The sequence below is a fragment of the Bufo bufo genome, chromosome 1 (genome assembly GCF_905171765.1).
Source record: "Bufo bufo chromosome 1, aBufBuf1.1, whole genome shotgun sequence".
NCBI classification, from domain to species: Eukaryota; Metazoa; Chordata; class Amphibia; order Anura; family Bufonidae; genus Bufo; species Bufo bufo.
Genome location: NC_053389.1, coordinates 139337543 through 139363299, shown reverse-complemented (window position 1 = coordinate 139363299; position 25757 = coordinate 139337543). Strand labels below are relative to the sequence as shown.

The window sequence follows — 25757 nt, the reverse complement described above, 5'->3', positions numbered from 1 at the left end:
ACCAAACCATGGTCGTGTGCAAGAGACATAACAAGCGTTCATAGGAACGCTCTTAGCGATTATCTGGCAGATTCTCAGCCCATGTAAAGAGCCCTTTAGACACATGAATTCCACTCTGGCTTATTTTGCCACTTAAATAAACAACAGAATAAGGTTTTTAGGGCATCTGAATTTTTTGCTGCTGTTTGAACAGGTTCTTTTCCCCATTATAATGAAAGGTTAGTAAAAAAAAAAATTTGTTCGTGTGAAGCCCGTGCCCGTGCTGTGGACCCATAGAGCATGTTCTATCTTTTTGCTGTGCAGAGGCACGGGACGGAACCCCAGGAAGCACTCCGTAGTGCTTCCATAGTGTTCCGTTCTGTGCTTCCGTTCCGCATCTCCGGATTTGCGGACCCATTGAAGTGAATAGGTCCTCATCCGTGGCAAATGCTCCATCAGAAGAACAAGAAAAAAACGGTTCCTGTAAAAAAAAATTATAATTATCCTGTACATCAGTTATGCACATTTGGCATCTGTCTGAGCCCTTTCCGTCAGAGATCAGTTATTTCAGAAGTCCTGCACGCAGGGGTTTCTATGCTGTCCTTGCCACTTTCTGAAAATGGGCATGCCAAGGGCAGGGAAAGGGCAGGGCCAGTGGGCCCGACACATTTATCTTCATTTACGCCAGTTTTGCATAATGGAGACTGGAGACCGGAATCTTCAGCATCTTGGAGCTGGCGTAGATTTCTGTTAAGGTGCATGGGCTGCCGGAGGATGTGTCTTATATATGATGAGGCCTGCGGCTCATCGTAAATTAGGCACATCCTCCAGCAGCGCAGAGGATATAATAGACTAGCAGAAAAATCTGGTCTACAATAAATTCTACCCTATGTGTCCACAAAAAAAAAATGCTTCTAAAGAATGACTGAATTTCATATTGTTTTTTTACAAGCCCAAAAAAAACTTTTGGAAGCACCTTCAGGCTAGGGCCACACAGCAGTCTTGGTTGCAACAACCAATATTTATTGGGGGAGATTTATAAAATCTGGTGTAAAGGAAAACTGGCTTAGTTGCCCATAGCAACCAATCAGATTCCACCTTTCATTTTCCAAAGGAGCTCTGAAAAATGAAAGGTGGAATCTGATTGATTGCTATGGGCAACTAAAGCTAGTTTCACATCTGTGGCACAGAATGCAGGGAGTTGGCAGGACAAAAACAGTTGCCTGCAATGACCGATTTCCAGCATATTTGCCAGACAGAGGCCACATCTCTGCTGGACTCCATTACAGTCAAAGGGGTCCGGTGAGCAGGTGGCAGGTGAACACTCCGGCAGGCTGTTGTATGCTGGACAGCCGCAGATATGATACTAGCCAAAGCTAGTTTTTCTTTACACCAGTTTTGATAAATCTACCCCACTGTGTAGTAAGGTCACAGTACCACGACCGCAGAATTGGATTTTTTTAGAGTTATGAGTTTGTAGACCTGGAAATTTGCTACTCCACTCATTTTAATGGTTACAGCAGCAATCTTTGGTCGAATGATGGACGTTGTGGCCAAGATCGCTGCACTATATCCGCAGCAAAATCCGCAATTTTTAACAGCGGTTTTTCGTGCCAATTCTGCTATGTGTGCAGGTGGCCTTAGTCTTAAAAAAAAATGCACCATTTTTTGGTACAGATTGGGAGTCATTTACGAAGACCGTCTTTTTACGTTGGTTTTCTTTTCCCCCTTTGCGCTAGCAGAGGATGCACCTAATTTACGACGAGGCATGTGCCTCATCATAAATTAGGAGCATACTCCTGCTGGATGCGCCTATCGTGAAAAAGTTCTCCACTCCCTGGGGCACATTTACAAAGACCGGCGTTTTCACGCTCCCACCTTGGTCCTTATTTCCCTTTGCGCTGCTGGAGGATTCTTCTAATTTATGACGAGTTCTGCACCTCCTCATAAATTCGGCTAATGTAGGGCAGCCATGCGTCTGATGGAAAAACTATGCCAGCCCTAGGCTGGCATCCTTTTTAGCCAACATGTACGCCTATTTACAGACATACTGTGGTTAATAAATTTGCAAGGAACGGAGTCCCGGCCCCTGGCACTGCCTCTGACACACCCCCTTCCCACCCAACTGTCGAAAACTTTTTAACACCGTGCAACTTAATATTGTCACATGGCCGGTACAAAAGGTGACTTGCGACTATTATTGTTTTTCAAGTCCCTTAATAAACAACCCCGCCCGAGTGGAGTACTTTTCCGACTAGTTCTATGCCTAAGGCCTTTTGCGCACGAACATTTTTTTTTCTTCCATTTACGTTCCGTTTTTTTCTTTCCCTATACAGACCGTATGCGGAACCATTCATTTCAATGGATCAGCAAAAAAAACTGAAGGTACTCCGTATGCCTTCCGTTTCCGTATTTCCGTTTTTCTGTTGCGTTCAAAGATAGAACATGTCCTATTATTGTCCGCATAACGGACAAGGACAGTACTGTTCTATCAGGGGCCAGCTGTTCCATTCCGCAAAAAAACGGAATGCACACGGACGTCATCCGTAATTTTAGCGGACCGCAAAATACTGAAAAAGCCATACGGTCGTGTGCAAGAGGCCTAAAACTGATATAAACGTAAATAAAAATGCTGGGCCAACAGTGCGGCCCCAGCCCACGCCACTTTCCAAATATTGGCTCCTGGGCGTTGAAAAAGTCGCGAAATGGGGTCTTGTGATTTATTTATTTTTTTACGCCAAAGGGTGTCGTGGCGCACTTTGTAAGTGAACCCCATTATGTCTAGCCTGCCCATTGAGCCCCACCAAATATATTTGGCTGCCTGTGCCTTTATGATCAGTTTTTTTCCATTATGCACTGGATGATCACTAAATCCTAATTTCACGCATCTTGTCTACACCCGTCGCACGACTTAAGATCGCTAAGTACCAGTGCAGACATTGGACCGAATGGGGTCTGGGCGTGACTCACAAGTTCCAATGACAGCAACCCGAGAATCGCCAAAAACACAACACTGTTGGATTTTTTATGATCCTGCGGTAAGAGATGAGCGAATTTCATATTTTGAAATTCGTTTGCGATCTGTTTACTGGTAAAAACAGAATCGCGTTATGGATTCCGTTACCATGGATCATAACGCAATTCTATGACGGAATGCATAACGGAATTCCTTTAGAAGCATTCCGTTATTCATTCCGTCATAATAGAAGTCTATGGGCTGCATAAGGGATCCGTCCCGTTTCCGTTATGCCGGAGAGGACTCCCCTGCATAACGGAAACGGATCCGTTATGTAGGCCATAGACTTCTATTATGACTGCATGAATAGTGGAATGCCTCTAAAGGAATTCTGTTATGCATTCCGTCAAAGAATTGCGTTATGGTCCGTGGTAACGGAATCCATAACGCAATTCTGCTTTTACCCAGTAAACGAATCACAAACGATTTCATAAGCAGAAATTCGCTCTTCTCTACCTGCAGTCATGGCTAGTCGGGCTCCGTGCACGGCCCTATGAAATACGTAGGTGTACAAATAAGGGTATATTTACATGTTCGGGTTTGTAATGCAGTTTTGAAGCCAAAACCAGAAGTGGATTAAGAAAAGAGAAGTAATGTTTTCTCTTCAGACTTTCTCTCACTTTTATGATCCATACCTGATTTTGACTTTAAAACAGCATCAAAAATCTTATCAAAACCTGAACGTGTGAATAGACCCTAACAGCAAATACGCTTCAAACGCTCCTCCTTCTCCTTGGGGCTTTATTTCTAGGAAAATAGAAGCTTTGACAAGATGACTGTAAAGATCTGCAGGAGCTGCGCTCCCTCCTCCCCTGTCCTGCACACACCTGGGTGATGTCAGCATTATTACAATCACTGGGCTGAACCAGCAGAGGAGCTGGAGACACAGGAAGTGAGTGCAGGGAGGAGAATGGAGGCTGCAGGCTGAGAGAAGAGACCTCAGGACAATACACAACATGAGGGCCCCCAGGAGCCACCACCATAGCTAACCCCTGTGACAGCAGACAGGTAAGAGAGGAGCTTTTATTTCCCCTGGACATCCCATTGTAATGCAGGGAAACTTCTTCCAAGCAGATGTTAGTTTCAGAGTTCTGCTCCTGGGAGTGAGAAGTGTCTGCAGCTCTCGCTGATCTCAGATTTCTTATTCTAATGCAGAAAACGAGGTCTGCTGTCCTGTTTTGGCTTCACAACTTTGCGCCGACTGACAACTTTTGCAGAGTTTAAATACTTTGTTAATGTGTTGCACATAACTAGCACAATGTAACTAATGAGCCATAACAATACCTCGTAGCGCGTGAATCAGCCACAGCGATACTTTGTTTCTTTGATCTGCATTTGTCTTATGCACCAGAAAAAGTGGCGTTAAGTGCTTCATGAAAATAGCACATGTGAACAGCTCCATAACTAGAATGGATTTGACCACAATTCAACTTGTGTTAATGTGCCTGGAAATGGGATTAATCAAAGGGGTATGGTTAAGCACGCCGCTCATGGTTGCGCCATTTTTTGACTTGCCTGTTTGACCACCATGAAGTAGCCCATGAAAAGTCTGCATTCTTGTCACTTGGCTAATATGTCAAATGATATTTAGATACATTGGGCGCAATATTTTCAAAATCAAATGAGTTGGTTGCACTTTGTGTTGCTCATATGATGCTATTTATGACTGTGGCCTCCATACGGATTTACCAGGATACCACGATTGACATATTACATTCAAATACAGTATAACTATGGTGTTAGGGGATTTAGAGGTGTGGCTTGCTTTTCAAGTTGAATTTTTTTTTTTTTTATTGTATTGTGATTAGTGTTGAGCGAACTTGTGTTTTTAAGTTCAGCGTCTAAAGTTCGGGTTATCGAAGAATCGCGTTATGGATTCTGCTACCACGGACCATAACGGAATTTAGAATCCATAACTCGATTCTTCGATAACCCGAACTTTAGACGCTGAACTTAAAACACAAGTTCGCTCAACACGAATTGTGATATCTTGTAAAATTGTGAGCTCATGAGACTGGGAAAAGAAAACTTTTCTGTGAAAAAATGTAAAAGGTACTGTTGACAAGTCAAGCCCTTTAGGAACGCCAGGGGTCATTTACTAAGACCGCCACCACATCAAATCATTGTTGGCTGAATGTTCGTCCAACAACTATTCAACGACTGCAACATTAACATTGACATTTATTTCAGTATGGGCATAAGTTGTGTCCAGATTTCTCAGGCGCTGCTCATCTCCAGGGCACGTCTGCAGATGTGGGGCCTGTCCCTATACCAATTTGCTTTGCTGGTATGTAAAAGTCTATGTGCCCCTCTCCCTGGCCTGAAGGCAGAGATCTGAATAAGACTCCTCCACGCCTCCAAACCTTGATACTGTACCGTGTTTATTGTGTCCCAGTAGGGAAGGCGAGGGAAATTCTAGGCTTTCCATACTGTACAAGTCAATTGGAGTGGGGGGTGGGGTGGTAGGTTTTTTTTTCTTCATATTGTTTACAATGTAATAAATGCCCTCAGGTCCTGCTGTGTTGTTTGTCCACTTGGTATGAAAGATCAATTTGCACAAAAAGGGTGTAGCCCTGTTATAAAGACTACTTAAGCTTGTAATCTGAGATCCTGGTTTAAGGTCCTGATTCACATAATCTGGAAACCACCGGTTATACAGCCGGACAGAAGTAAAAGGTCTCTAGAAATACGAAACTGAAAGCACTTAGGGTGCAAAATGGAGGTACTAAACCAGAGAGATCTTAAAGGGGTTGTGCCCTTTCAACCTCTGGAACCCCAACTGATCCCAAGAATGGGGGTCCCATGCCCTGTATCTGGTGAATTGGGCATGCACTCTGCCACTCCATTCATTCTCTCTGGTTCTCTTGTGGATAGGGGATAACTTCTAATTAATTCTGGTGTCAAAAGTCTGTGTAGAGAACTGTGATGTTGCATCTAATCAGAGTTGGATTGGGATTCCTTTGGCCCATCTGACATGATTTGTGAGGGTCACCCTATATCTAGAAGACATTTACACGTCCTCGTATAACTGCATTGTAAACTACATTATCTTTGCTATTATCCTTGTACATATAGGACAATAAAATCAAATGGGTAACTTATCAAGCAGCCCATAAGAAATGGCCCATAGTGCCAAACAATTCACCCAAAGTCACCTCCAAATGAGTTTGTCTTCTGCAGGACCTTTGTGGCCCATCAAAGCATTGGTCTAATGGACGCTCTTTGGTGGAGCAAAGGCTTGTTCATCAGGTGATCCTGTCTTTCAGCCACATTGTGCTGTTGAAACAGGCATCTGCTGCCAAGGAACGATGAATTTGTATAAAATATGGAGATAGTCTTGAAAATTGGTGACCATTCCAGGCACAAGGGACTTTTGTGTATGTAGATATCTTTGAGGAGAGCAGAGTACCTATAAATTAACAGGGGTTAAAAATCAATATGTCAAGACCTTCAGGAAGGGGAGGGGGTAATTTTATTGAGACGGCCATTTCTTACATAGCAAATTCTTCTCTAGATATTAACTTTTTGGTTTGTCTTCCTTGATCTGTATTAAAGTTTTTCCTGCCAGGCCACAAAAAAGTCCTCAATTTGTCTACTTTACAACCAATATAGCATGTGGTTTTTGACTTTGTTGGAAATGGCCCAAAGGTCTAGTTCTGCAAGGCAACAGTGTACCAATCTATGTGTGTACTTTCCTCAAACTTTAGCTGGTTACTCTGTTGCTCATATGCCACCATTATATCTGCTGGTATACTGCAATTTCCTCTTTCCTTTTCTGGACATTTTTTCTCAGAAGAATTGTTTCCTTGAATGACCTGTATTCTCTCATAATCTGCCCAGAGTGAAATAAATCTTCATTCTTGCTTGGTCTGATCAAGTCATAAAATGGTGTAAAAATCATTTTCCTGGGTACATGTTTGTGTTGGTTGCTTATATCTAGGGAAAAAAATTGGACAACCAGAAGAAGGGTCATACTGGTCCACCTTAGGATGGTATTTTGAGCCAATGCCAGAAGTGGATCCTACAGGAAACAGAAGTATATATCCTTCCTTTTTATATTTCCCCTCTGTTTTGAATCCACTTCTGGCTTTGGCTCAAAAGACGGCATAAAAAAAATGGTGCCTTTTTTTCCAAACAGTGCCATGTGTGAAAGCATAGTGGAATGTTCTGCCAGAATTTTGGAGCAAATACCAGGCTGCAGTTTACGTGGCCGGCAGTTTAAATCTGTGATATGTCCTTTTCTTGGTGCGGTGTCTAGATGGATGTCCCAGTTGGTGTCTGCTCGTGGCTTAGCTCCATTCAAAGGAGCTAGTCCGCCATCTTGTCTTTGGCATTTATAGTGAACAACCATGGCAGAAACTACTGTGGAGTATGTAGTGGATTTTGACTGCGTCAAAATTCACTGTGTGACCAGGATATTAAACGTTTTTTGGTAATTAATAAAATATGTACCCAAAGCAAGGGCAGGATTTGTTTGCCTGGCTGCAGTGATGATGTGCTTGTATACCCCAAGCAGTGGCCTTAGCAGTATATGGAACGAGACCACTGAGACCAGTAATCGGCTGCAGTGATTAGGTGAGGTATACGGGTGCACCATTGCTACAGCTGAGAAAACATAGATAGGTTTAAGGACCAGAGTGAATGTAGATTAAATGGGTAAGAATTGCTGCTTTAGTTAATTTATCATAATTCTTCACTTTAATCACATTTTTGAATGTTAGAAAACTGCGTCAGGAGCAGAGGATCCTCCTGATAATATACCCTAGCTACAAAAGACCTAAAGGGCCTATTATACTGTGATTTATTTATTTTTTGGACTAATTATTGGGAACCAGCGTTCAGATCAGCTCTTTTGTTGTCTGATTTGAATCTTTCATCTGGATGAAAGATGGTCAATCATCTGCAGAACATCTTCCTGTGTAATCACAATTGGGCTGCCGATAATCAATAGACCTGACGGGGAAGAAAGACTGAGGTAGTCATGTTTCCACCTCATCACCACGACGGCTACAAGGAGATTGACCCCTGACCTCTGTAGGGGCAGGAACAGAGAGAGGGTTTAAATCCCCCCCTCCCACCACCAACACCAGTGTTTCCTGTCCCTACAGAGGACAGGGGCAGAGAGAGTCTCCCTGCGGGGAGATAAAGATGGTAATAATTTCCTGGCACCTACCGGTGTTCCCCCTGCCCTCCTGCGGTCGGTGTACTAATGCTGGGCAGGGGTGAGGAGGGAGGCCTCGCTCCATTATTAGATGTGAGCCTGCTCCCGGCTGCGATCTCCCGCCGACGCCGAGTCTGGGGCGTTCGCCGGGTGCGCACCAAAGCGCTTCTGGGGCGGCCGACGTCACTTCCGGTGGACGGAGGGAAGTGACGTCATCCAGGAAGCGTCTCCAGATTCAAATTTTCGGCGCCAGCAAGCGCTGAACGCCCGATCTGTGCGGTGTACCTGGAGCTGTGTTGGTCATGTCGGCTGAACCCCGCTCCCCTGGAGACCCTCCTGTGCTGCCTACAGTAAGTCCCCTGTGGGGAAGCGCTCGTTGCTCTGCTACTTGTTTTGAAAGCACTGTACCAGGTTGCATACTCCTTCTCCTCCACTTCTCAGGCTTGGGGCTTTTTTCTCTCCTCGACTTTTACCTATGGCTGATAGGGATTATTTCCCCCAGGTTCCTAAGGAGGTCCAGAAAAGGATCAAGAAACAGGCCAAATGCGTGTCCTGCCTCAAACGGCTTCCGGACGAGTATCGCAAAAAGCTCTGCAAGGACTGTATCTCTAGCGTCATTGCAGAAGAACAGCCTTCCTTCCTTGAGGAACTGAGGTCCATGATTCGTAATGAAGTAAAGACCTCCTTATCCCAAATTTCCCCCCCTCCCCGGGATTCGCCTCCACCGAAAAGGCGAAGGGAACCATCTCCCTCCTTATCTGACCCGGAGGTAACAGGGGAAGATGCGTCTACATCTAGAGCCTGGGAAGACGAGGAGCTTCTCTCTGATACCGATATGGCTGAGTCAGAGAGGAAGTTTTGCTTTTCGCTAGAGGAGATGCCAGACCTTCTAAGGGCTGTCCGGGCTACGATGGGTATAGAAGACACCCCAAAAGCCCACTCAATACAAGATGAGATGTTTGGGAGACTCCGGGTTAAGAAAACCCGTGTATTTCCAATCAATGAAAATATCCGAGATATGGTTTTGGACGAATGGTCCAACCCCGAAAAACGGTTGGGGGTTTCCAAATCCTTCAAGAACCGTTTATTATTTGATTCAAATGAGGTGAAGATCTTCAATGAGACTCCCAAAGTGGACATTCAGGTCGCCAAGGTCAATAAAAAGACTGCCTTGCCCTTTGAAGATACCTCGCAATTACGTGATCCTATGGATAGGAAGGCAGATAGTCTCCTGAAAAAATCATGGGAGGCGGCCATGATTAATCTGAAAACTAACATCGCGGCCACCTCGGTAGCCAGGTCCATGAGGATATGGCTAGACGAGTTAGGAAATCATATTAGGGATAATACCCCTAGGGAAGAGCTACTCAGGTCCCTTCCCTTATTGAAATCAGCCACAGCTTTTATGGCAGACGCCTCGGCCGAATCTGTTAGATTCGCCGCAAAGGATGCGGGGCTTTCCAACGCTGCCCGCCGCGCCTTGTGGATGAAAAGCTGGTCGGGTGACAACACTTCAAAGATGAAGCTGTGTGCTATCCCGTTTTCGGGGGAATATGTATTTGGCCCGGTCTTGGACCGTATCCTGGAAAAGGCCGCAGATAAGAAGAAGGGCTTTCCTGAGGAAAAATCTTTTAAAAGAAAATATCCCTTTCGGGCCCCCTCTAGCCAGAATAAACCCTTTAGGGATAAGGGAAAGTCAGGGCGTTGGAGCTATTCCAAAGGGGGCAGGGGTAGAGGTAATCCCTCTTCTGCCCAAAATAAATCCGATAAACAATGACGCCAGCGTAGGGGGGAGATTGAGGAGATTTCTGACTCCGTGGGAGTCCATCTCCCCGAATCCTTGGGTCCGGGACATGGTAAAATCCGGCTATCGGATCGAACTTTCCTCATTTCCCCCAAACCGCTTCGTCATTACGAACCCAGGCTCCCCCAACACTCGTCTAAAAATTCTACAAGGAGTTCAGAGCCTTCTGGCTATGGACGTGATAGTACGGGTCCCCCCTTCTCAACTGGGGCAGGGCTTCTATTCAAGCCTTTTCCTAGTGGAGAAGAAAGAGGGGTCTTTCCGTACAATTATAAACTTGAAAGCCCTAAACAAGTTTATAACTTATCGAAAGTTCAGGATGGAATCCCTAAAATCCCTGATCCCCTTAATAGGGAAGAACGCCCTAATGTGCTCAGTAGATCTTCAGGATGCCTACTATCATGTCCCAATTCATCCAGAATCCCAGAGGCTCCTAAGATTTGCTATTCAGGATCACAAGGGGATAACCAACCACTTCCAGTTTACGGCCCTCCCCTTTGGGATATCGTCTGCGCCCAGAATCTTTACGAAGCTGGTGGTCGAGATGGTAGCCTTCCTGAGACACAAAGGACTAGTGATCGTTCCATACCTGGACGACTTCCTCCTAGTCGGGAACTCAGAGGACGATCTAAAATCGGACTTACTAACCTTCCTATCTCTCATCCAAGATCTGGGATGGTTGGTGAACCAGAAAAAGTCACATCTGGTACCGTCCAGCACTATCCAGTTTCTGGGGGTCATCCTGGACTCCCGGGCTCAGCGTACCTTCCTTCCACCAGACAAAATCAAAGGCCTCCAACTGAAGATCCATCGGTTTCAGAGCAGAAGGTCTTGTCCCATAAGAGAGGCTATGAGCCTCCTGGGCCTTCTTTCATCCTGCATCCCATCCGTTCCCTGGAGCCAGTCTCACTTTCGATCACTTCAGCTATGGATCCTCAGATCTTGGGACAGGCGACAGTCCTCACTGAACCACAAGGTTCTGATTCCCACCGCGGTGAAGGTCTCCCTAAACTGGTGGAGACACTCAGCCAACCTGTCCTTGGGAGTCGCCTGGGAGAAGACCCCCTACATCCAAGTTCTCACGGACGCGAGCGAGAAAGGATGGGGTGCGAAAGTGGGAGATCACTTCTTTCAAGGCTCCTGGGTTTCGGTAACCCGCTCCCAATCTTCCAATTTCAGGGAGCTAGAAGCGGTCCGGAAAGCCCTGAAGGCGGCAGAAGCCCTCCTTGTGGGTCACCACATAAAAATACTCTCCGACAATACGACGACAGTGGCGTACCTTTCTCATCAGGGAGGCACAAGGTCAGAGAAACTGATGTCAATCTCAAGAAAAATCTTCGACTGGGCAGAGTCCCGCGTGAAGTCCATCTCCGCAATCCATCTAAAAGGGATCCTAACCGCGGAGGCAGACTATCTCAGTCGTCAGTGGATAGACCATACCGAGTGGTCCCTGAATCAGGACGTGTTCCAGACTCTCGTAGAGAAGTGGGGTGTCCCACAGGTGGACCTGTTTGCGTCCAAGAAAAACGCAAAAGTACCAACATTCTGCTCCTTGAACCCTCGGGACAACCCTTGGGCTCTGGACGCGCTGACGATTCCCTGGGACTGGGATCTCGGCTACGCATTCCCACCCTTGCCTCTGCTTCCCAGGGTGATTCAAAAGCTCAACTCAGAAAACTCGACTTTGATCCTAATAGCCCCCTATTGGCCGAAAAGGAGCTGGTTCACTTTACTAAAGAACCTATCGATAGAAGATCCATGGCCTCTTCCCTCCAGGAGGGACCTTCTTCATCAGGGGCCGATACTGCACCCAAATTCGAGTTTTCTCAAGCTATCGGCCTGGATCCTGAAGTCCAGAGGTTGAGATCTCAAGGACTTTCCGATCAAGTGATTTCAACCCTTAAAGCAAGTAGGAAGAAAGTCACCTTTTCGATATACCTAAAAATTTGGAAGCGTTTTTGTTCTTGGAGCGGCAATCCTGCCCCAAATCTGGAGCCACCCAACTTCCAGAGGATCTTAGATTTCCTCCAGCAGGGACTTGAATTGGGTCTCAGGCCTTCCACCCTGAAGGTACAGGTCTCGGCCCTAGCCTGTTTTTTTGATCTAGACCTAGCCAATCATCGCTGGATCAAAAGGTTTATGAGAGCCGCTTCCCGACTTCGTCCCTCCCTGAAAACTAGGATCCCCAATTGGGACCTCAATACGGTACTCACAGGCCTGACCCTCGCCCCGTTTGAGCCCTTGGATAGCTGTTCTATCAAACATCTCTCTCTAAAAACAGCCTTTTTAGTGGCCATCACGTCCGCAAGAAGGTTAGGCGAGATTCAGGCCCTATCCATTCAGGAGCCCTACCTCCGCATCACCGATGACCGAATTATCCTAAGATTAGATCCAGGTTTTCTACCTAAGGTAGTATCAGATTTCCACCGGAACCAGGAGATAATCCTTCCTTCCTTCTGCAGTAATCCCTCTAATGATAGAGAGGCTAGCTTCCATTCCCTGGACGTGAGACGTTCAGTACTACGTTATCTTGAGGTATCTAAAGGTTTCCGTAGATCTAACAACCTATTCATCCTCTTCTCCGGTAAGAATAAGGGCCTAAAAGCCTCCAGGTCCTCCTTAGCTCGATGGATCAGGGATTCCATTTCCTTTTCTTATGAGTCTCAGGGTCTTCCTTGCCCCACAAATTTGAGAGCCCACTCTACTCGAGCTATGTCCTCTTCCCAAGCAGAGCGAGCAGGAGCTTCCCTGGAGGATATCTGTAAAGCTGCCACTTGGTCTAACATTCACACCTTCACTAAACATTATAGGTTAGACCTATCCAGTTCAGACCTGTCTTTTGGACGTAAGGTCCTTCAGGCGGTCGTCCCCCCCCTAGGCGATAATTTTGTATATCTCCTTGTAGCCGTCGTGGTGATGAGGTGGAAAGCCGGAATTAGACTTACCGGTAATTCAGTTTCCACGAGATCACCACGACGGCACGTATTTTCCCTACCCCTTACTTATTTTCTATGAGGTTATGAAGTAATACCCTCTTGATTTACTATGTTTGTTCTCACCACCTTTTTTGTTTGATTGTCTCTGTAATTTTGGACACACTGGTGTTGGTGGTGGGAGGGGGGGATTTAAACCCTCTCTCTGTTCCTGCCCCTACAGAGGTCAGGGGTCAATCTCCTTGTAGCCGTCGTGGTGATCTCGTGGAAACTGAATTACCGGTAAGTCTAATTCCGGCTTTCCTCCTTCATTCACTTAGCATTGGCCTGTGTAACAGCTGGAATCGGCACATGCCACTCGTCCTGTTGAAACGTTGGGCTTGGGCCGTGTCATAGGGCCCTAGACTTTGCTGGAGCAATTTAATGGGGAGAAATCAATGTGAAATCTATATGTTTCTGAGAGATTTCACTGTGATTTCCATGTTGTTCTGTATAGCTGCTCCATTTTAAAAATTGCTGTGAAATCATAGCAAATAATTATTTAAAAAAACTTGACTGCAGACATTTTGAAGCTACTCAATGTGTTCCTATGGACAGCAATATTAACAACGGGTTGAAAAAAGATTGGCCTTGCTGAAATCCAACATGCTTGTCCCTATGGGAGTCTGCCAGTGGCTTATTCTCCTTTCTCCATGCCACACAAGGCCACTGCCTTACTATACGCGCGGGAGAGCTGCCACTGCATTTGGTGCTCCGACATTATATCCTCTGTCCCTGAAGAACCAAAACCTTTTATGGTGAAACGCGTCGGAAATCTGCACACTAGGAAGGATCTCTGTGAGGGATTGATAGCTTTAGACCCGAGGTTCCAGCGGCTGGGGGTCGCCCTTTTCAGGGCGGGTGCTCCGATCACAACCTGTCGGGGTTCTCCCAGCTTTCAGAATTAGCGTATATAGGGATAGAACCTAGGTTGAGCATCCCCAGTATGACAAGTAAATTCTAAGCGTCCCCTTCAACAAAGAGACGCAGAATACACATGGGACTATAGCCGTTACATATACCTGACATCCTTCTAGTAAGGCCGAATGCACACGGCCGTGTTCCGCGGCCGAGAGCGGTCCGTGGTATGCCGGGCTGGATTCCTGTTCAGAGCAGGAGCGCACGGCGTCATTGGTTGCTATGACGCTGTGCGCTTCATGCCGCCGCTGCTGTACAGTAATACACTCGTATAGATCATACCAGTGTATTACTGTAGTGAAGCTCACGGCGTCATAGCAACCAATGACGCCGTGCGCTCCTGCTCTGAACAGGAATCCAGCCCGGCATACCACGGACCGCTCTCGGCCACGGAACACGGCCGTGTGCATTCGGCCTAAAGCACCACCAGCATTGTTTTATACCAAGTGTCTCATTATCTTAATGAAGCAAAATAAACGTTATGTTTTAGAATCAAATAAGGTACACTCAGTTCAATAGCAATAATTCTAGAGACCACTGAGTTTTCAAATAATTGGTCACGACTGCCTAAATCCCTGACCTTTATTACACACATGCATATATATGCGAAAACAGCAGCTTTACCGCTTATCAGTGGTCATTGATTATATGGTGTGTGTGTGTATAATGATTATGCCAGACTGGGTGATGCTGTAAGAGAAGTACATGCGCTTGTTCTGTATAGCTGGAGGATAGGCTTTGAGAATATTTGGTAGGGGTCAAAATACTGTACTACATTTTATTTTTATTTTGCTGAATTCCCTCACCCCACTATTGCATGTAGATGAATGCAATGGCCTACTATATCATTTTTCTGCATTAGGTAATCACCTCCACGAACACATCCATATGGGTTAAGTTGGGACACACTTAAGATCCTCTAGTTATCTTCTGTGTTGGAATTTTATCAGTTTATAACTAAACAGTGGGATAAGTATTTGCTAGATGGGATTTATTGCTCTTGTCTTGAGTCTAAAAATTTGCTTTCATTTCAGGTTTGCTTCTTTGTATAGACTTTCATAGTCAAGGCGTGTATAATTTTCTCTAGATCCCTGACCTGCATTTCCCTTATAGGGATCTTGCTGCAGTTAATAGGATCTATTAATAATATGGACTGGTTCTGTTTTATAGGTACAACATTTGCAATGTCTCAACGCTACTCAGATCCATCAGTGGGGGAGAAATCTTTTCTTCTGTTGGAGAAAAATAAATATTTGGACCTCAACACCACCTCAAATTCTTCAGTACAAAAAAAGACTGTGAACGCCATGGATAACGCATCTTATGTTCCAGATCAAAATCCCTCCCCAGTACAGGCATCCCGGATTATACTGAGCACAGAGAGTCCGGCTGCACAGAAGCTTGGAACCCAACAAATGATCCCAAAAGGCTTGGCCATTGCCTCCAGAACCAAAGATCCCAAAAGGCATCACACCATTGCTTCAACAACCTTTAGCAAAGAATTTATCCGCATTGACCCTAAGCGGGTGTCTACACCTGACATCTGTATAGACTCCCCAGAAGATGAGCCTGAAGGTGGTGGGACATTAAAAAGAAATTTAAGGAACCAGTCTTACCGGGCAGCTATGAAAGGGTTTAAAGATGATGATTCTGAACCGTTAAAGCCAGTCTCCTCCTTAAAGCCTGTTTCAGAAGATTCAAATGCACCACCTCCAAGGAGCCCTGGAAGATCTAAGGTGTGTATTACATACTCATGTATACAGAGTATTGTGTTTCATTACCTAATACTGTATGTCAAATGAAAGTGAACAATCACATGGTACTGTAGGGTCTACCTTGTTAAAGAGGGAAAAATAAGCGTCCAATAAAAGACAAACACTCATTTTAAAAAAAAAAAGTGGACCACATGCTATAGTTTGGTCCATAGCATGTGGTCCACTCTTTTTTTTTTTTTTTTTTTTTTTTTTTAACCATAGGGTTCAAGCCATGTCTCTGGACCATGGGCCGACACTTATTTCTTCTTCTCCTAAACACTGATGCTTGATTGTGAACTTTGGGCAGTTACTTTTAGCCTACCCCCCTTCCTTTTACTTAAAGGGGTTGTCCACTTTTTGCTACTGATGACCTATCTTAAGGATAGGTCATTAATATCAGATCGGAAGGGGGCTTAAAACAGCTGGGTGGGAGTTCTAGGAGTTGGACACCTGCAGATCTGCTATTGATGATCTAACCTGAGGATAGGTCATCAATAGGAAAAAGTGGATAAGCCCTTTAATCAGAACTGCATAACATACACTGATCAGCCATAACATTAAAACCTAATATTGTAGTTGCTCCTTTTGTTTTGCCAAAACAGATTGGCCCCATTAAAGTATTGACCCCAAAAGACCTCTGAATGTGTCCTGTGGTATATGATTCCATGACACTGCCAGCAGATCCTTTAAGTCCTCCAAGTTGTAAGGTGGAGCCTCCATATCAGACTATTTTTACGGCACATCCCACAGATGCTCGATTGGATTGAGATCTGGGTAATTTAAGGCCAAGTTAACACCTCAAACTCTGTTACATTCCTCAAACCATTCCTGAACATTTTTTTTGCAAGGTGCATTATTCTGCTGAAAGAGGCCTCTAAATGGTACTAGTCACAATAACCTCCACATGTATGCCAGGAGCTGGGGTTTCTCATTAGAACATTGCCCAGGGCATCACACTGCCTCTGCCAGCTTGTCCTCTTCTCATAGTGCATTTTGCTGTCTTCTATACCCCTGGTAAGCAATGTACATGCGCCCTGCTGTCTACTTGATGTAAAAGAAAATGTGATTCATCATACCAGGAACCTTCTTCCATTGCTCCATGATCTAGTGTTGATGCCCATGTGCCCCCTGTAGGCGTTGGTGGTGGATCGGGGGGGGGGGGGGGGCAGCATGCTCATTAATGATTCTTAGGGGTCCATAACCCTCTTGACTGTTCACTGATTGTTCCCTGGAATCAGGCTCGGACTGGCCCACAGGGTTTCAAGGGAATGTATCCATACGGTGTGCCCCCATTAATGATTCTTAGGGGTCCATAACCCTCTTGACTGTTCACTGATTGTTCCCTGGAATCAGGCTCGGACTGGCCCACAGGGTTTCAAGGGAATCCCCCGTGGGCCCCTGAGCAAGGTGGGCCCATAGTCTCCCACCCCCTGCACAAGTGGCACATCAGACTTACTGCACGACATACATATATTCAATGTACAGCACCTCCATCATCCTATGTTTATATAAAAGATTATTTATTATATTTGAATGTATCCATACGGTGTGCCCCCAAAATAAATTTTACAGGTGGGCCCTAGGTACCCCAGTCCAACACTGCCCCTGGACCACTCTTTGTAATCAATAACCACTATAGACCAGGAGTGCCCCAAAAGTCCTGCTGTTTCTTAGATGCACTGACCCAGTCATTTAGCCTTCACAATTTGGCCCTTGTTAAACTCTCAAAAGTCTTTTTTGTTGCTTGTTTTTGCCTTACAGCCAAACCGTCGCCACCACATGCAGAACCACTGCTAAGTCCCTTGCTGCACCTGTACTTCCAACTTAAAGGGACGACAAGTACAGATGCAGCAGACAATTAGCGTTGATATACAGCAGCTCGACCTCAGCATGTGCAGGCGCTCTTATACAGCCAGCAATTCTAGGGTGGGCAGAAAGTGCCTATGGAGATATGGAGGCAGGGTTGTTGATGACTCGGGAACCATCATAGAAATATGGCTGCCTTCTTTCAGAAACGGCACCACACTTGTCCGCAAGTTGCGTCTGGGAATGTACTTCAGCTCCAGAATGTCTATAAAGGGGTATTCCGGTTACATTAAGTTAACTATTAGATCGGTGGGGGTCCTACTGCTGGGACCTCCACTGATAACGAAGCCCCCTGAAATAAACAGAGAGGCAGGTCGGGCATGTGCGCAGCCCCTCGATTAATTTCTATGGGAATTCCGGAGGTAGCTGAGCACTGAACTCTCCATAACTCCCATAGAAATGAATTCAAGTGAATGGAACGGAGGAGCTGTAATTACACCTGCTCGCAGCTGCAATGCCGACAGCAAGCGGGTAATCCGTGATGAGAATGCAGCCCTAGCGTTCAAACAGTTGACTGGCAGGGGTGCAGGGAGTCTGACCCCCACCGATCTAATGTTGATGACCTATACTAAGGATAGGTCATCAATATTGGAAACAGGACAACCCCTAAATGAGGAGGGTAGTATTGGAATAGATACCGTGATGCTGATTTATCCTCTTGTGATTCACAGGCTTCAGTAAGTTGAGTGAATCTCTCTCGGCTCCTGTCCAAAGTCTTGAGCCAAATCCTTTTAGAAATATTTAGATTATGTTAAGTGCTTAGAAGTTCAGAAACACAAACTTGTAAAACCAGAGAAGTATCTGCAGTGATTGATCATTTACACCAATGAACTCTAAGCATCTTATGCACAGCAGAGACAGGAGGGTGTCAGCTGTATAATACACTTGGTACCCACAGACTATGGCATGGGCTCAGCGTCTCACCCCACGCCATCGCAGTGACGGCACTGAGCGTTAACCTGCCACTTACAGAGACATAATAGTGTGACACTGAGCAAGATGGAGCTAATAACATGACCATCTGAAACGGTGGCGTAACTAGAAATGACTGGGACCAGCACAGCAAATTTTTATGTGCCCCCCCCCCCCTCCCTCCCCAGCAAATCCTTCCCAACCCCCCAACCCCCCGACTCCCGTGCCACCCTCACTCCTGTGGCTAGTCAAGATCGCTCTCTGACAAGGCCAGGCAGCCACTCCATCCGTTTCCTACTGTGTCTCTGTATACAATCTCCTTTTATAATACGGTTGAGGGTGCCCTATCAACAAAATCTTGTAGTCCTCCTCCTGGGTGGGCCCCTTTTTGAGTTCATGCCCCACAGTAGCTGCTTCCTCTATAGCTACGCCCCTGATCTGAAACCAATTTGTTAAAGCTATAGTATGACAAAATCACTTAGAAACATAGCTTGCTCTTTTCTGTCCAGTTTGTGTAAATGTTTGGGAATGCTGGATGCTAATACGCATTACAGGTCCCACAGCGGTTATGTTAACCATCGCCAAGAACACAAATCGTCCTAGTTATGCAGTGATGAATCCCAGTGATCTTCAATCTGCATGACTAGGCAGGCTTCTCATTCAAGACTGGAAAAGCTCAGTGATCGAACCGGTTTTTTTAATTGAAAAGAAGGTCAAGACCTGTTCAGCACATTGTCAGCTTTTCCCACAAGTCTGAGTATTTCTACAGTTCATCGATCAGCAGCTCTCACACCATGCATATGGCATAGTAAATGTCAATATACACTGGGGTAAACCAGTAGATTAAGCCTGTATGTTGCCATTAATGACTGGTTTAAAGTGCAACTTGCATTTAATTTTTTTATGTGTAGGGACAGAAAACAGTTAAGGTCCCTTTACAAGGGGCGACAGAGCAGCAGATTGTCGGGAAGAAATAGTTCCTTCCCAACAATCTGCTGATCGCTGGTGGAGGAGATTGCTGCATGTAAATGCAGTGATCTCCTCCAGAGTATGGGACCGATCACTAATACCATAGCTCTTCCCCATACTGACTTGTTGTTTGCGGACTACAGATCGAGTTTACACGGCACGATATGCTGCTGGCAAACAACGTCTTTTGTGTGGGAAAAACGCTTGTGTAATCGGCAGTATTTTTTTTACTGCCTGATAATCGCTAACGAGTGTTCCTATGAACACTTATTAGCAATTATCTTTAAGATTCTGAGCCTGTGTAAAGGGCCCTTTTTTAGTGTTTTTGTAATTCACTTTATTAGAGAAATAAGTTAATTTTTATTAAGACACTGCATGTAAAGTCTCCCTTTAGCAACCCTCTAATTGATGGATAACTATATAATGCAGAGCCAATATTCTCAGCCTGCGTCTGGTCTCCCAGTCCCAGACTCTGCCTCCTTAAGGCCTCTTTCACACGGGCGTGTCCGGATGCGTCCCGGTGCATTGCGGCAAACCCGCGCGAGTAGGTACGCAATTGCAGTCAGTTTTGACTGCTATTGCGTTCCGTTGTTCAGTTTTTATCGCGCAGGTGCAATGCGTTTTGCACGCGCGTGATAAAAAACTGACTATGGTACCCAAACCCGAACTACTTCACAGAAGTTCAGGTTTGGGTTAGTTGTAGTGTAGATTGTATTATTTCCCCTTATAACATGGTTATAAGGGAAAATAATAGCATTCTGAATACAGAATGCATAGTACAATAGGGCTGGAGGGGTTAAAAAAAAAAAAATATAATAATTTAACTCGTCTTAATCCACTTGTTCGCGCAGCCAGCATCTCCTTCTGTCTAAATCTGTGAGCAATAGGACCTTTGATGACGTCACTACGCTAATCACATGGTCCGTCACATGATCCATCACCATGGTGATGGATCATGTGATGAACGCAGTGACGTCATCAAAGGTCCTATTGCTCACAGAACAAGACAGAAGAGATGCCGGCTGCGCAAATAAGTGGATTAAGGTGAGTTAAATTATTAATATTTTTTTTAACCCCTCCAGCCCTATTGTACTATGCATTCTATATTCAGAATGCTATTATTTTCCCTTATAACCATAATAATAATCGGGTCCCCATCCCGATCGTCTCCTAGCAACCGTGCGTGAAAATCGCACCGCATTCGCACTTGCTTGCTGATGCTTGCGATTTTCACGCACCCCCATTCACTTCTATGGGGCCTGTGTTGCGTGAAAAACGCAGAATATAGAACATGCTGAGATTTTCACGCAACGCACAAGTGATGCGTGAAAATCACCGCTCATGTGCACAGCCCCATAAAAATGAATGGGTCTGGATTCAGTGCGGGTGCAATGCGTTCACTTCATTTATTGCACCCGCGCGGGAAAACTCGCCCGTGTGAAAGGGGCCTAAATGTGTAATAGATCTTACTTCCCTGCAGTTCATCTGACGCAACACATCCAACACATCTCTGGGAACATAAGGAGAGGGGCAGGCTGCAGCATTCATCACTTACAGTAAGTATATAAAAACATAGTACACTTACTGTCAGAACTGATTGCTGCATACCCACTCTTCTCCTGATCTTCTAAGTGCTAACCAGAGGCAAGGGATCGCTTCTGCCAGCAGTCAGCACTGACAGCAGATAAACTGTCGGCATCGGAACATGTTACACCTCTAGTACTCCATTTCAGAGACAGGGCTGGGACAGGGAGACCAGAGGCAAGCTGAGAAGCTGCATCATACCGTTATCCACTGTCTGTCATTCAGTAGAATGCTGCAGGTGGATTCTCCAAAACAACACTCAGTTACAGCGTGCCTAAGGGGAGAATTTTTATATAAATTAGTACAATTAGCATAATTGCTTAATCAAATGTATTACAAAAACACTAATACTCGCTTGTCCCAAAACACAAAAAGTCTTCTACATGTTAAAGGTACAGTATTTTCTTTCTTAAAGAAGTTCTGCAACAGCTATTTAAATTTTTTACTATAAGGCTATAGGACTATAAGGGTTGGCACTCTGTGTTTCTGTTATAGAAATCCTTCTTACTTTCACACCGCCATAGAGTTAAATGATAATTGTCTGGCTGCATAGAGCCTCCACAAGGGTGACCTTACTGCATACAGACTTAGGCCTCATGCACATGGCGGTTGCCTGTCCGTGGCTGTATTGCGGCCTGCATACAGCGGGTCTGCAATACATGGGCACCGGCCGTGTGCACCCTACATCATGTATGCGGACCCATTCACTTGAATGTTCTATTTTTATTTTTATTTTTTTACAGTGCGGATGGATCACAGACCCATTCAAGTTAAATGAGTCTCGATCTGTCCCGGCCGACGCACAGATGTTGCCTGTGCATTGAGGACCGCAAATCGCGGTCCCCAATGCACGGAATGGCCGCACAACGGTCGTGTGCATGAGGCCCTATACAACTGTTATGAAACTACATCTTTAATCCACAGGTTTCAGGCATGGTGCCAGTTGCATACCTTGCATAGAAGTAGACCATGCTGCTGCTACAGGGCCCAGCATTGGCTTCTTTTACTGCTTGGAGACGCTATCGAGTGATTTTTCCTGCAGTTGGGGGGAGCTCAATGCATAAAACTTTGTATAGCATCTGTATAAATTCATATGTACTGAGCTCCCCCTAGTGGTGGTTGTTTATCATTTTCAATGCGATATTAAATTCATTGCTAAAGATTAATTGTATTTATAGCACTTTTATAGTAAAAATACACAGAAAAATAACATTTTGGGTGAGCACCATATTATCTCTGGTATGTGCAACTGTGTCGAACAGAGTTTTAACAATCGGTATCACTATAACGATAAGACATTTTTTATTTTTTTTCCCTAAAACAGCCAAATGTTCAAGTCAATAGAGAAATTCAAAATGCACTGCAAACCAAGTATTTTGTTTTGTTTTTCACTTGGTGCCTTTTATATATATATTTTTTAAAACACAGCATGCTTTAGGTGTAGCATGTAAAAAAGGCACGAACAACTGTGTGTGATGGAAGCTGTAGCAAAGTGACAGAAAACAATGCTATGTCCAACTGTTCCCCATTAACGGACACTTACTTGGGAGGAGGCCCATTCTAAATTACTGCTATGGGACCCTACGAGGTCTGTGTCTGCCCTTGCATGGTGCCAGTACCTTGTCAATATGAGCTACATTTACCCTTTAAACTTACACTATATGCACAAAAATAATGGGACGCACCTCTTTATCATTGAATTCAGGTGTTTCCATTCGTCCCACTGTCACAGGTGTATAAAATCAAGCCCCTAGCCATGTAGCCTGCCTTTACAAACACTTGTGAAAGACTAGCGTGTCCTAAAGAGGTCACTGAATTCAAGTATGGTCTTGTAATAGGATGTCACTTCCGAAAATATCTTCCTTCCTAGATATTCCACCATCAACTGTGAATGGTATTATTGTAAAGTGGAAGCATTTAGGAATCGCAGCAGAATGCAGACCACGTAAAGTCACAGAGTGCTGAGGTGCATAATAGTCGCCATCACTCTGCTGACTTAAGAACTGCAGAGCTCCAATACTCCTCTGGCATTAACATCAGCAGAAAAACTGTGTGCCAGGAGCTTCATGGCATGGATTTCCATGGCCAAGCAGCTACAAGCAAGCCTTACATCACCAAGCACAATGCCAGGTGTTGGATGTTGTGGTGTAAAGCACACCACCACTGGACTCTGGAGCAGTGGAAACGTGTTCTACGGAGTCATGATTAACACTTCTGTCTGACAATCTGATGGATGACTCTGGGTTTGGTGAATGCCAGGAGAACATTACTTGCCTGACTGCATTGTGCCAACTGTAAAGTTTGCTGAAGGAGGGATAAGGCTATGGGGTTGTTTTTCTGGAGTTGGCCTAGGTCTCTTAGTTCCAGTGAAGGGAAACTTAATGCTTCAACTAGGGCTGCAGCTATCGATTTATTTTAGTAATCAAGTATTCTATCGATTAATCGAGTACTCAGAGAGTAATAAGAGAAAACAAATTAAAATTTCCTTTATAAAACCTCATCAGCCCCCACCCCCAGCCATATGTTCCCAACGCCAGTGAAATAAAATACTTACCTCTCCTGTAGGGGCGCTGCCGACACTCCCGATATCTTCTCTCTTCTTCTTCACGCACTGCACTGGGACATGACGTCGCACAGCGTCAGGTCATAGTGCACTTAAGCACGCACTATGTCCTGATGATGTGTCAGGAGACAGTGCAGCGTAGTGCGGGCCGGCGGGTGACCACAGAGCGGTGAGTAATAGCAATAGCTTCATTCACGCTCTGGTCACATGAGCCAAATGAATCCTCGATGCCAAAAATTTGCATCAAGGATTTTTTGGTCTCGAGTTACTCGATTTTAATCGAGTAATCGTTTCAGCCCTAGCTTCAACATACCAAGATATTTTGGACAATTGTGTACTTCTAACTTTTTGTGGAAAAAGTTTGAGGAAGGCCCTTTTCTGTTCCAGTGCACAAAGTAAGGTCCATAAAATCGTGGTTGGGTGAGTTTGGTGTGGAAGAACTTGGCTGGCTGCACAGAGTCCTGACCTGAACCCTATCAAACACCTTTAGGATGAACTAGAATGAAGATTGCTAGCCAGGCTCGATCCAACATCCGTATCTGATCTCACAAATGCTCTTCTGGATGATGAATGGGCAAAACTTCCCAGACATACTGCACAATTTTGTAGAAGGCCTTCCCAGAAGAGTAGAAACCAATTCCATATTAATGCCTATGGTTTTAGAATGGGTTATCATAACAGTTCCTTTTAGATGTATGTAATGTGTCAGTGTCCCAATACTGCCATGAAAAAATAATTGACTTATCTGTATTTTTTTTTTCTACAGAAAACATTTGCTAAGAAGAAATTTCAGAGAAATATTCCTGGCTCCTTTAAAGACGGTGAGTGGAAAGTTAATTATCTATTGTAATTAAGCCTAAATGTAATAAATTTTGAAAATTAAATCCTTAATACAGCGGAAGATTGATGGATGAGACGTGATCAGTATGCATTTAAAGAAACACACATTTAAGTTATAAGGGAATTGGTATAAATAATGCAGCAAATCATTAACACTGCTGAATATTTCATATAGTAAGAGCTCAAATATATGATCATTGTAAAGATAATTATAAAGATTAGTGTTAATGTTGGTGATGATTCGGAATGAGAATGCATGTTCTAGAATTAGAATAAAAATACTGCCCTCTTTCTACAGAGATATACGACTATAATATTGCCCTCTGTGGACCGTCCTCTCTCTACAGGAATATTACTATAATACTGTACTGCCCCTATGTAGAAGAATATACCTACTATAATACTGCACCTTATACCAAGAATATATGGTACTTACCAAAATACCACCCCCCCCCCATGTACAGGAATAAAACTGCTAAAATACTGCCCCTGTGTACAATAATATAACTATTATAATACTACTCCCTGTGTACAAGAATGTAGCTACTATAATACTGCCTCCTATGAACAACAATATAACTAATATAATACTACTCCCTATGTGCAAGAATAAAGCTACTATAATACTGCCTCCTATGAACAATAATACAAGTACTAGAATACTGCCTCCTGTGTACAGGAATATAACTACTCTAATACTGCCTTCTCTGTACCAGAATATAACTGCTATAATATTGCCTAAGCTTGGTGCCCCAGTATATATCACTCTCGTTAATGATAAACTCTTCATGCCCCTCCTATAGTTTACATTGCCCCCATACTGGGTGACTACTGTGATATACATATGCGCCGCAGTGTACGGATCTCACACAGCGGTATGTATCTACTATATAGCACTGAGGATAATCTATGAGATTTTGCACAGAACTTTACCGCTTGTGGTGTTTCTATCGTCATGTAGTAACTTGTAGCTATAATATCGATGCTGAACATGTTTATACATGAGAAGAGAGGACAGAGCCGGGGTCTGGCGGAGCTAAATATCTTGCCCTGCCAGCAGCAATCCTTTGGAGGATTACATCCACTGCAGACGGGGACAGTCACGCATCGGGTGGAGCAATCTGCATCTTGTAATAAATAGATCTGTGATCCAGGGTTTCCCTCCACGAGGCCCCATAGATTACAGCTCCAGATGCAGCATTGATTACTGCATAACATTCATCAAACACTTTCAATTCTATTTATCTGCCCTATCGCATTCCCACCCTCTGTCTGCGAGAAATGTTATTGTGCACGCTCCGGGTTCATGAATAGAATTCTAGAGCTACAGTGAAGGCTGACACACAAACAGTGGGAGAGATGAATTGGGACACAATTCCACATAACAGTGCAGATTTATGTGCTATACAGGGTGTCATC

General features: G+C 44.6%; 1 protein-coding gene across 1 annotated transcript in view; it reads left to right on the top strand.

Moving 5' to 3' along the window:
• The first annotated feature begins 3869 nt into the window (after positions 1-3869).
• Positions 3870-25757, top strand: part of ARHGEF16 (Rho guanine nucleotide exchange factor 16) — a 54218-nt gene continuing 32330 nt past the window's right edge. The window contains exons 1-3 of the mRNA XM_040430005.1: positions 3870-4003; positions 15021-15586; positions 24265-24319. Coding sequence (XP_040285939.1) covers positions 15035-15586; positions 24265-24319 — 607 coding nt within the window. The 5' untranslated portion in view covers positions 3870-4003; positions 15021-15034. The remainder of the gene's footprint in view (positions 4004-15020; positions 15587-24264; positions 24320-25757) is intronic.